The 12207-nt window shown below is 37.7% G+C and overlaps 1 protein-coding gene across 2 annotated transcripts in view; it reads right to left on the reverse strand.

Annotated features, from left to right (window-relative positions):
- Nucleotides 1–1650: 1650 nt before the first annotated feature.
- Nucleotides 1651–12207, reverse strand: part of C8H2orf76 (chromosome 8 C2orf76 homolog) — a 94148-nt gene continuing 83591 nt past the window's right edge. Inside the window, exons 5-6 of one of the 2 annotated variants that reach the window (XM_033112434.1) lie at nt 9619–9700; nt 1651–1974 (exon numbers count right to left, since the gene is read on the reverse strand). In XM_033112434.1, coding sequence (XP_032968325.1) covers nt 1898–1974; nt 9619–9700 — 159 coding nt within the window. In that variant the 3' untranslated portion in view covers nt 1651–1897. The remainder of the gene's footprint in view (nt 1975–9618; nt 9701–12207) is intronic. The other variant, XM_033112435.1, reaches the window with a different exon arrangement.

Consider the following 12207-nt stretch of genomic DNA (forward strand, 5'->3'; position numbering starts at 1 on the left):
CTGCCCAGTTTTGCCATCTTGAGGGTGTACTATCCTTTTTAAATCTACTGGCTTATTCGGTGCACCTTTGAATTCTTTCCTGCAACAAACACCAAGAACCCGTTTTCCGGCAACAGTACTACCAAGACCGAAGAGTTGGGGTAAAAATTAAATGAGAAAATATATATAAAGTACCTAACACGATACTGCCATCTAATGCATGACCAAATGTTAACACCATCTCAAAAGGGTCTGTCCTCCTCTGCTGTGCCCTAGCCCAGGCCTTCCAATCTCCACCTGGTCTATGACAGCTGTCTTCCAGCCTGTCTGCCATCTGGGCACTGCCACCAAAGCTCACTTTCTAAAATACAAACCTAATCATGTAATTTACCTGTTTCAATCTTTCCACTGGCCCCTAGATCAAGCTGCCTCTCCTTAGCATGACTTACAAGGCCTAGCTCAACCACCCTCTGGTTTTATCTTCCTCCACTCTATTCCAAGTGCTTTACACTCCAGTGTAGTGAAATCTACACTTTCTATTGAACATCCCACGCTCTTTCACAGCGCTGTGCCTTTATATAGGCTGTTCCCTCTTTCTGAAAGCCTTTCCCTTATTTTCCCCTAAGCAAAAATTCCTATTAAATCTTTTAAGATAAAGCTCAACTGGTACATCTTTTAAAATAAAAACTAATCCCACACATATTACCCCATCATCAATGGTTCCATTGCAGTTTTCACTGTTATTAAAGTTACTTGCTTATAGGTCTTTCCCCACTCATTGGGCAAAAACTGTATCTTATTTTATTCTTTATTAACTCCCCAGAAGCCTCTAGATCATGTGTGCATTCAGCACTTTTTAATGAATAAAACAATGAATACATAAATAAGATTTCTTTTTAAAATAAGCCTCTAGTAAATCTTTCAACAAAGCAAAACATCTTCTGATTACGTTAACCAGACTTTCAAAACGAGTTTTTAAAAAGAATGGTTTTCTTATGTTAGCCTCTAACACAATGAAACCAATTCACCCTACTGGCAATTTGAAGGGTTCATGGAGTAATTCTAGAGCCAACTAACTTCGCTAGGAGTTCTGATTCAGGACATGCTGACTGACAGGCTCCTTTAAACTACGACTCTTGAAGCGCTGGTAGTCAGCCATTATTAGGAACTGAAAGTATTATTTTGAGAGAATGTCTCCCATGATTTAGACTTGTTCTCAATGAACAATTTTCTTCCAGAAGTGCAAACATCCTGTTACCTTCCCTCTCCAAATAAATGAGTTTGGTTCTATTATAGTTTGCTCATTAATTCAGGAAACACAACTCAGAAAAAAAATATTCCGGCCATGTTATTGTGTAGGCTGAAATACTGAAAAGAAAAGAAGAAACTCTCTTATATCAGGTAACTTCCTTAAAATATACACAGTTTAATTTCATGTATGGTGGTAAATATCACTGTGAGGGAAAAAAAAAAATGGCACTGATAGTCATAAGAGATTCACAATCGCTTCTAGCCAAAGATGGTAACAGTGGCTGTAATTAGAAACGATGGAAAAAATACAAAACAAACAGAATCACCTCAGTCTTAATAATCTTTTTAAAGAATCCAATATGCAAATCGCCAAAATAGCCCCTAATTTCAGGAAAACAAATTATGGCTGAAGAACCAATATTCCATGATGATTTCTGAATAACTGTTTCTTCACTTAACAAAAAAAATACACCATTTTCTCATAAATAAATATTTTACAACAAGAAAGAAAGAAAAATGAGACCTGCAAAGAGAGAAAATACCACAGATTTTAATTCAAACAGCAGAGGCTGGGATTAATTTTTAAAGTTTATTTGTCAATTTCAAAACTTACTAGTGGAATAAAGAGCTTAATATAGGTACACAAAAAGGAAGCCCCTTTGACTTGTCACCAGGATGAAATGGGATTAGCTTTGTAGTTCTTATAATCTTCTTCACAGAAGAATGCAATTTCAGTTTCATTAGCTGAAAAAAAAGAAACAGAAAATAGAAAAAAATGTTAACGGAAAATTGGATTTTAAACAAATATGGAAACCCATATTACTTTGATTCAGTTCTTCAGATACCTAAAGTGAGAAACATGATTTGTTTGGTTTCACATTTTACCAAATCAACAAAAAGTGTAAGTTGTAGTTATAAGAATCTAGAATTCAAATAATTTACAAGTAAAAAGAAGAAAAGAAACCAAAAAAATTAAAAACAAGAATTAACACAAGAATCTGGTTTTCAGGAAATCATAAAATTGCTCGTTTACAGTCCCCTTAACGGTCCTAGAAAATAACAAACCTTTATTTTTTTCAAATTCGCTACTCAATTACTGAAGGAGGAAAAACTATTTTTTCCTCTGAAATTAGCCTGTAGGTATAATAATTTAATACTCAGAGGATCAGTAGAATATTTTACAGATCACTTTACATTCTCCCTCATGACCCATCAAAATATGTGTCTGAAGAAGTTAATTTTTTGCCTGCTTATGATTAATTCATGAGGCTTCACCAATATGCAAAGTGAAAGACACAAATTGGCATCTACCGCAATACCTTCAAATACCTCTAATTATTCACAGGGGACATGGCGCAGCTAAAGGACCCACAAAGGTTCAGAGCAGTCACAATTCTTTCAACCTAGCAGGTCAAGGACTCTGTCTTCTAAAACAATAAGTCAGCAACATTATTAATTCAGACTGGAGACAAATCTGATGGAAAGCCTTCCAATTATTAAACATGCAATTCTTTAAGGTGTTGCGCCAACAAGTTCCACATTTGTTTTTTAAATTAAACCAGAAGTTAATACAGTCTGCTTAGCTTTTACAGAAAGAGCAAAAGGGCCTTCAGAATCTCGACAAGAAAACAGACAAGATTATTTGTAACGAATACTGATCACTCAATTAACATATCCTCTAAAAACAGACAAGTAAAACTCTTCAAGACAAATAAATAGGATAACAAGGAAGGACACCAAGGATTACCACTTCATTTACAACTCTCATCTCATCATTAGAGTTTGTCACAAAAGAAAATGAAAGACGTAGCATGACATTTCATTAAAAATGCTTTTGCTGGTTTTAAGAATATCAAATTTAATGCTTCTCAATCGTAAGTTACCCATGCTCATTATAGAAAATATTGCACCTTCAAGATTCAGTGAAGATTAATCTTGATGAAAAGCAGATTGCAAACTCTCATCATAATGAGTCTTGAGGGGCGTTGGGGAGCATACAGCAGAGAGAGACTGGTAATCAGTGAGGAGGGGTACTTTCAGTTAATGTACAGTTAAACCGTATCAAAGAAAAGCATTTAAAAGAATGGGTAAGAGGAACCAGGGAAATACTGAGTAAGAGGCTGCAAAAAATCCAATATTCAAAGATAAGATATTTTGAGATCTAAACTTTATATAAAAAGCTCCTGGGGGATTCCTTTTTTGAAGGGAAGCAAGACCAAAGGTAGACTTACATAATTTGCAAGTGATTCTATTCATTTCTGTAATGGAGAAGGAGCAAAAGCAGCCTGTTAATAATCACAACACAAGGTTTTCTCTACGACGTGCTATTTACATACAGAACTTTACACAGCGGTTTGCTCACACAGCAGTTCGCTCCACACACACTAACCATAATTACAATTTTCACTTAATGGCAGCTGACATTTATCTGTACCCCTTTTGACCATACAGCTCTTCAGTACAGTAATAACAGGTTTGGAATAAGCTGACGTAAAGAAAGGACTGACAAAGCATTTTTGTTTTGACACAGAGGTTCTCTTGGGTCTAATTAACTTATAGATCAATCCATTAGTTACATAAAGTATTTATGCCATCTCTTATGATACTGGCTCAAAATGAGATCATCTAAGATAAAGATTTTACTTTCAGATGAAGGCATTTTTTTTCAGGAAAAATAGATTGACAAATGAGTTAAACTCAAATACTTCAGGTTGATAAAAAATTTCACACTTAACAGATTGGAAAACAACACAAAAGTTAGTTACTCTGACCACTCATAAGTAAGACATAAAATGGATTTTAAACTGTAGTAACGTGGTCGTCAAACAGAAATAAAATATAATGTTTTTTTTTTAATCTGTAAACCTCAGTTGAAAATGTTTGAGAGAATGATTTCATGAACTTACATTGCAATCTACTTGCCAATTAAAATGAAAATGAATTACAAAAGATTTCCAAGACCTCTACATAATCACTCTTTCCCCCATTATCCCTTACATTCTTGCTTCCCAAATTCTATTTCAAATGGCTCCGGATGCACCCTCAGGAAGTCTACGCGTGGGTCCCCTAGGGCACCTGATTTTAAATTAAATGCGCTGCAGGCGACAGTGCACTCAAGTGCACAGTCCCTGGCTTGTGAGTCTGAAATGAATGTGCAATCTAAAATCCAATAAATACATTGCCAGTTCATCCCCCTTCGTCTTACTATCAAATGAAATCAAGTAAGAACCCTCCAAATACATCTGTGGATTATTTTAATACTGACTTTCAAGTTTAATGAAATGAGCACAAGCCAGGACATTCAAACTTTGGATACGAAAGGAATCATTTTATAGTGTTTCCAAACAGGTCAGACATACCCACACACCTTTAACAGGAAAATAATAAAAATGACTTTAAAAGAATATAAGAAAAACCAATTATAAACGTAAAATCTCAAGAAAAATTAAATACAATGTACTTAAACTCCTCAACTAACGTGTCTCAATAAACTCGCCTATTGCTGAGGGTGGACTGCATAGTTTCTAAGTCTCCAGCCTCAGACTAGTCCACACCAGAGTAGAAGGCAGAGTAAGTTCTGTCTGATAAAAGAGCCCGACACCTACACTGAGGCTTTGTGGTACAGATAAAGACCAGGACGGGCTGTCATGTGAGAATAATCGCAGATTATTGGCAAAAATAGTAATAATAAATACGGGGGCAGTTCACAGCAATTTGAGACCAAAAGGACAGTTTCACCCTCTCTCTCTCTCTCCTGCCCCAGGAATATATCCTATCATTTTAAGTTTCACAAAATCCTAACCTGCAAATCATTCAAAACTGTGCTCGCCGCTCAGTTGCCTTTCTAAGTTTTCACCGAAGGAGGTCAACAATTCAGAGAAGACTCCCCAATTATTGGTGCTTTTTATTTCGTATTTGCTCCAAGTGTTGGTTTTAGATCAGCTGGCAAAGAAGATTTCAAACCACAGTTTAAAGAAAACAAACAGTAAAATAAATGTGACCTTCGACAGGACACAGGCCTGTGATTTTCATGACGGCAAGGGGAGGATAAAAAGTGAAAAACAATCTATAGGAGGTTCGTTCTGACCCCTAGCTCTGGAATCCCAAATTCCCCAGGCCCTTTACCACCTCCTTTACCGAGTCCCAGACTATCTTTTATCATGTGAACATGAAGGACAGTTAACGTTAAAACGCTGTCAAAGGAGGAAAGCATGAACGCCCCAAGATACTACCGTGTTTCCCCAAAAATAAGACCTAACCCGAAAATAAGCCCTAGCATGATTTTTCAGGATGACATCCCCTGAACAGAAGCCCTAATGCGTCTTTTGGAGCAAAAACTAATACAAGACCCGGTCTTACTTTCGGGGAAACGTGGTATTACTCCAAAAAGAATAGGATAGGGACGGAAACCTTAAGGAAACACAAATCAAACATGATCCTAATAAAGAAATGGGAGGCCAGGTATCCTACAATATTAGCTGTACATATGAGATAACCAAAGGTGCCAGGCACAAAGACGGGGCTTTCTGGCTGCGGGCAGATGACAGGAATGGCACGCAAAATGAAACCAAACCACGGCGGAGGTTGGGATTATTATAGGATCAGGCTTGACATGAACTCCTCCCGCAGACTAACACTTAGGGTTTGGCCCACTGTATTTTGTTTTACAATTTTTTTCAATAAAACACAACTGGCTTTAGAAGAGTTATCCTGCCACAGTCTCTTTCCTAAACCAGAGAGGATTCAAAAGATGTAAAGAGATCTACAACGTAGAAAAATGAAAGACATAAAACATCACACACACACCCAAAAAAGAAACTTAACATGCAAATTTATTACTTAAGGAAATTAGTCCATAAAATTACAATGGTTAAAAACAAGGTAATAATCTTTAAATTATAAGTAACACTTCTAGGTAAAGCCTTCTTCCTTCCACAAAGCAAATCTTTTCACTTAAGTATTTTAGCACTAAGTCCACAAACAAAAACTTCCCACACGCTAGGCAGAATACACAATTGGGATCTGCAATGCAGATAAAAGGCCAGAACAGGGACTGGAGAATTTCTCTGTGAGAAAAATCTTCAAACAAGTTTGTTCCCCTAATTTCTCCCCTCACAGTCTTTCTTTTCCTTTCATGAATTTTGCAGAAAAGTCATAATGATAAATTTGTTACATTGGCATTATTCCCATGGCAACTGGCTGTGATAGCAGAGTGACAGCTCCACAGCAAGAGCAAGTGGTAAAAAGGGAGAGAGTGATGACTTGGAATTTTTCTCTTAAACCTCTTAAAAACCTAACTAGACACGGCACCAAAGAAGGGAAAATTCCCTAGAAAAATCACAGACTTGAAGGATGATTTTTACAGCCCTGCTCCCACTTAGAATTATTTGTCGCTCTCCAGGGACCATGACACCTCCTTCCCCTGTGGAACAGGCTTGTTCTCCAGAGCCCACCAACACTGCTCTAGGCAGGAGTGGAACGGGCAGAGGAGGAAATCGTTCCTGGCAGGGAGTGAAGCTGCCCCTGGCCAGGGCTGCAGGCCTGCCAGGCGAGAGGGCAGTGGAAGTTCTTGGACCACCCCGAAACTACTGGAGAACTTGTGAACAGTACCTCATTTCTATCAAAGGTTTATGGCCTGAAACAAGAAAGATAAAAAAGGGGATTTGATTCTCACCTTGATAAACGGTTCATTACATGAATCTGAAATGAATGACAATTACACCAACAACTCAGTATTTTAATCAATTCAAAACATTTGCCAATTGCCTCTCCAAAATGGTTTCCAAATAAAATAAGGATTTTTGAAGACCTCTGCAAACATTCTTCCAGATGCTTTCATATACTTTCTTTTACTCAACCCTTATGACAACCTTCTGAAATGGGTTTAATTATTCCTATTTTGTTTTTTATAGAAATCAAAATAGAAGTTGAAAGAGGCTAAATGGCTTAGAGATTGTCACAAAGCAAGTTAAAATGCAGAGCATTTGTTAAAATCAATTCTCTCTAACTTTAGGACTTCATTCTTTAAAATGGATTCCTTAATTTACAAGTAATATATGTAAATTGTAGGAAAAAATTTAAATTACAAGAACAATTAGCTAATATGGAGAAGAAAGGAAAAAAAACCAATTTCGGGCAATGCCACCTCCCAGAGAAACCATTTCTATAATTTTGGCAACTGATCCTTTCTCCCTATATGTGTAGAGACATGTAAATATATACATTTTTGAACAATAATGGTATCACACAATATATTCCATTTCCAGTCAATAAATAAAGCCCTACATCAGTGATTCACAAACAGGAAAGGTGAAAGAGAACACTGCCACCCTTCTGCAGGCACTGTCACAACCTCACAACAGTCACAGAGCTTGAGGAAGCATGCTCCTGTTGGCGTGGTAACAGATACGACAGCACGTTACACTTGAGAACACCTTATTGGTTGAATTGACTGACAGAAAGTTAGAGGTAATACACATTCCCAATAGCAGTCCGGGATGTGTGCTAGTCTTACAATTATTGCTGGTCCAAGGTCACTCAGACAGTAAGTGGCAGACTCAGGCTGTGAACCCAAGCACTCTGGCGCCAGGCTCTAATTCTTAACCATTAGACTAGTATACCACATACAACAGTATCTATTTTCATGTGCATTTCTCTTATGACTAATAAGGTTGAATTATTTTTCATATGTTAGTTATTTCTTCTATCAGAATTTCTTGTTTATCTTTTTCATACTAATTATTAGAGCTCTTTATAAAGTCAGGCTAATAGCTTTTTATTTGTCATATATGCTGCAAATATGTTTTTCATGGTTTATTGCTTCTCCTTTAATTCTGTTTTGTTTTTGTTTTTTTTCACTTTTTGTGGTCAAATCTATCACTTTTCCCTACTTTATGGCTCTATCATCAAGGTCTTGCTTAGAGATCTCTTCTCCTCCCCAACATTATAAAGCTATTGAGCTACATTTTTTTAATTTTAGGCTATAACATTTAATCCACCTAGAAGTTATTTTGGAATAAAGACTGAGATAAGGATTTAAACTTTATTTTCCCAAATGCTTTGGCAAAGGGCCCAACATCATTTTCTGGATAATATATTCTTTCCCCACTTATTTGAGATGTCAAAACTTTATCATATTGTGAAATCTTACTTTTTTTAATTTGCTTCTGGATTTTCCAGTCTTTTCCGTGGACCTGTCAATTCCTACACGAATACCACTCTGTTATATTCATTATAGCTTTATGCTTTAACAACAAGCAGGGCTACCTCCAGGGCCACGTGCCTCAGTAACACGGGAGCCACCTGCTATAATAATAGAATAGCATTCAAAGAAATAAATGCCAAAATAAAAATTGTCTTTTCAAATAACAGCAATCCACCTTATGTATTCAGAGAATAGTCAATCAAGTATTCATAATATGGAAAGACACTAAATCTAGCAAATAATATAGAAAAACACAGAAAACAAGTCTAAGATTTCTCACCATGTTATTTAAAATCCTATTTAAATTGGAAGACATGTCAGGAACTCATTTAGCCACATGTATCACTCAAAAGTGAATTCCTAACATATGTGATTAAAGTAACTCAACAGAACACCTGTCACAAATGTAAGGCTTCCTAACGAGTACTCCTTAACCAGTACACATAAAGGATTATAAAGCATGCCTCGTGCTGTTTCATTAGCGTCACCGACCACAAAGGCATGTCAGAAGCATAATGCTTTCAACTGCTCACACCTCTCTTAAAATCTCCACTCCTCCTGCCAGATAATCTTTAGGTGTACATGTAGGTAGAATTAGAGTGACATCTAATGGTCATACAATATGTCACATAGCATTTCTTTAAACTAGAACTGCATGCTTGTGCCAGGATGAGAGGCTAACTCAGGTCATTTTTCAACGGCACACACTAGGCTCCTATGTGAAATCCCAGGACTTAATCGGCCCTGAGGATTTGGACGACTAACAGAACCATGCCGCACGTTCTGCAAACCACATCTCACGTCATTATTTCACATCAGTTCTACCAGGTCCATTTCTCGCAAACCATCAACTCAAATGATGCTGATAAGAGCAAGTAGGTTATTAAAGGCGTCCTAACCTGTCAATCACTTAAAATAAGCTTCAGCAGAATTCTGAGCATAACTTCTGAAAAGCACTATTTGCATTTGGAACACTTGGTGAGCAGCTATCCACTGCCCTCTGTCAAGTGATCAGAATGTCTATCATTCTTGGCCTCTTCCTCTGAATAATCATCAGGTAGTGCAAAGAGCACCAAGGGTGGCATTTACTTTGAGGTGAGTTATCCCAGTGTCATCAGCCAGACGTCACCACGCAGGCCAGGACAGCCAGTGCCCCTCCAGCACCGCACCGCACTCTTTCTCACCGATTCCAGCTGCCTTCAGAGTGCTGTCTTCTTTCATCAGGAGTCTGTCATCCTCTTCCAAGCTCAACACAAGTTCATTTGTCTAGAAAGAAAAAAACCCTGCATTTTATTAGTACTTAGATGTGTTTCATATTTGGTAAGATTTCTCAAAGACACAGTTACTTAAGGTTGTAGCAATAACCTACGTCATGTTCTACTCCCACATTGCAAGGAAAGAAGGGAACAGAATGAGTACCTACTAAGTGCGCACAGTAGGCAGAGCACAGGGCAGACAGTGTGATAGCACAGAGCTTTGGAGCTAGAAGTGGGGTAAAATTCAGTCTCCACCAATGTCCAGCTGTGCGGGCCCAGCAAACTATAGCCTCTCTAAGACTCAGTTTCCTCATCTGTAAAAAAGGGGAAAAGAATACGTCTTCTCTACTCCTTGTGGTGAGGATGAAAGGAGGTGGAGCATGTGAAACCCTCACTCAGCAGTGGCAGGCGCACAGAGAGCACTCTCTGCTCGTTGTTACTGTTCTGTTGTTGCCACCACCACCATCGTCGTTGTCGTCGTCGTCATCATCGCATCCTCACGATATTCCAGGAGGAATCAGAGAGGTTAAGGTACGGCCCAGAGTTCATAGCTGGTAAGTCATGGAACTGAGGTCGGAGCTCTGACCAGTCTGACCTCCGAGGGAAACAAGTTTACCTTGACGGCCGGAAGTCCACATATCTAAACACTTTGCCCTAGCAATTAAACAGTTAATGCCATGTCACATGAACGGTAATTTCTCTGTGTGATTTGGGGCAGGGGTGGATGAGTTTGCTCTGCAATGATATTTACAAATCCAGGTACACATTATAAATACAGGAGAAAATTTTGAGTTGCGATCTGCCTCTGAATAGCACACAGAGGGGACCACCAGCTAGGCACACAGTACCACTTGTCAACCAGCACGCAGCGGTGTAGCAACGTCTTCTATTTCTAGAATATGGCTGAAAGGGCTCTGGGCAGCCCAAACAGAAGGCCCAGAAGCCACGCTCCACAGGGCCCTACTTCACTCACCAGGAAGCACAGGGCACACTCACCTCCACAGCACACAGATTGAAAGGGAAAGAAACTTTATTGAAAAAAATCATTTTAGTATCGGTAATACATATGCATGATACAAAATTCTCTAAGCACATGTGGCTGGAGAGTGAAAATAAGTCTGCTCCCACCTCTGTCCACCAGCTACCCGCTTCTCCCCCAGAGAACCTGTACCAATTCCTGTGTACCCTTCTGCAGACTGTCTCCGTGCACGCTCATGCAGGCAGAGATGTGAAATAGTTGCACTTTGTGCTGTGTTCTAACACCTTACTTTTTTCTCTTAACATATAGCTTAAAATCTTTCAAAATCAGTCTCAGAGCTGCCTTGTAATTTATCAAGGCTGCAGCATATTCCATTGAAAGAACAGATACACACACACACACACACACACACGCACACACACTCCCTACTGATGGGCATTTAGCTCATTTCCAACCTCTTGCTACCATTAACAACCCTGCAATGAATATCCTTATATCATTTTGCACATGTACAAGTTTTATCTGTAAGATAAATTCCTAGAAGTGGAATTGTTGGGTCAGAGAGTACTTGCAATTTTTATTTTGACAGATATTGAAATGCCTCTCCAGAGAAGTGGTAGTAATTTACATTAACACTACCAATCACTGAGAGTACCTGTTTCCAATACTCTTGCTGATACGTTCCATTATCAAAACCTTCTGATCTTTGCCAACCTAACAGGTACAGATTAAGTGTAGTCTTAATCTGTATTTATTTTATTATGAGTAAAGTTGTGAATATTTTCTGTTTGTTAATGAACTAGGAGCATAATTTTTTAAATAGAATTATAGAATATCATTATCTACTGAGAAAATTAGGCCTTTTCTGTAAATTAGAAAATTTTCCCCGTTTTCATTTGTTCCTTGATTTTTCTTATAGTGTTGTTTTAAAGAGAAGGTGCTGAATGTTTCGTAAATAAATTAATTAGTAAATGCAATAACATGTATCAATCTTTTACGGTATCTGGGTTTTCTATCATACTTAGAAAGACCTTCACTCTAAGATTACTATTACAATTCCATGTTTTCATCAAGTATTTTATTAATTTCACTTTTTAAACTTTAAATTATGAAAAATTTCAAACACGCAATGTATACAGAATAGCACAATGAACCCTCCATGTATCCATAACCTGGCTTGAACAAATCATCCACTCACATTCAATCTGTTTCACCTCTATCCCCATGTATGGGTTTCATTTTCACATTTAAGTCATTAATCCAATGGGTATTTATTTTGGCATAAAGAAAAGGATATGGATTCAATGTAACTGTTTCCTAGATGTCTACCCAGTTGTCTCAATAACACTTATTAAATCCTCCATAGATTTGAAATGCCATATTTACTGTAAACTAAATTCCCATATATAGTTAGGTCTATTTTTGGACTTTTAATTCTATGCCACTGAACTAACAATTCATGTGACAGTACCACACTGTTTTAATAACCATAGTTTTATAGTATGTCTAATACATGCTAGGGCTAGTCACTCTCATTT

Source organism: Rhinolophus ferrumequinum, chromosome 8, assembly GCF_004115265.2.
Source record: "Rhinolophus ferrumequinum isolate MPI-CBG mRhiFer1 chromosome 8, mRhiFer1_v1.p, whole genome shotgun sequence".
NCBI lineage: Eukaryota > Metazoa > Chordata > Mammalia > Chiroptera > Rhinolophidae > Rhinolophus > Rhinolophus ferrumequinum.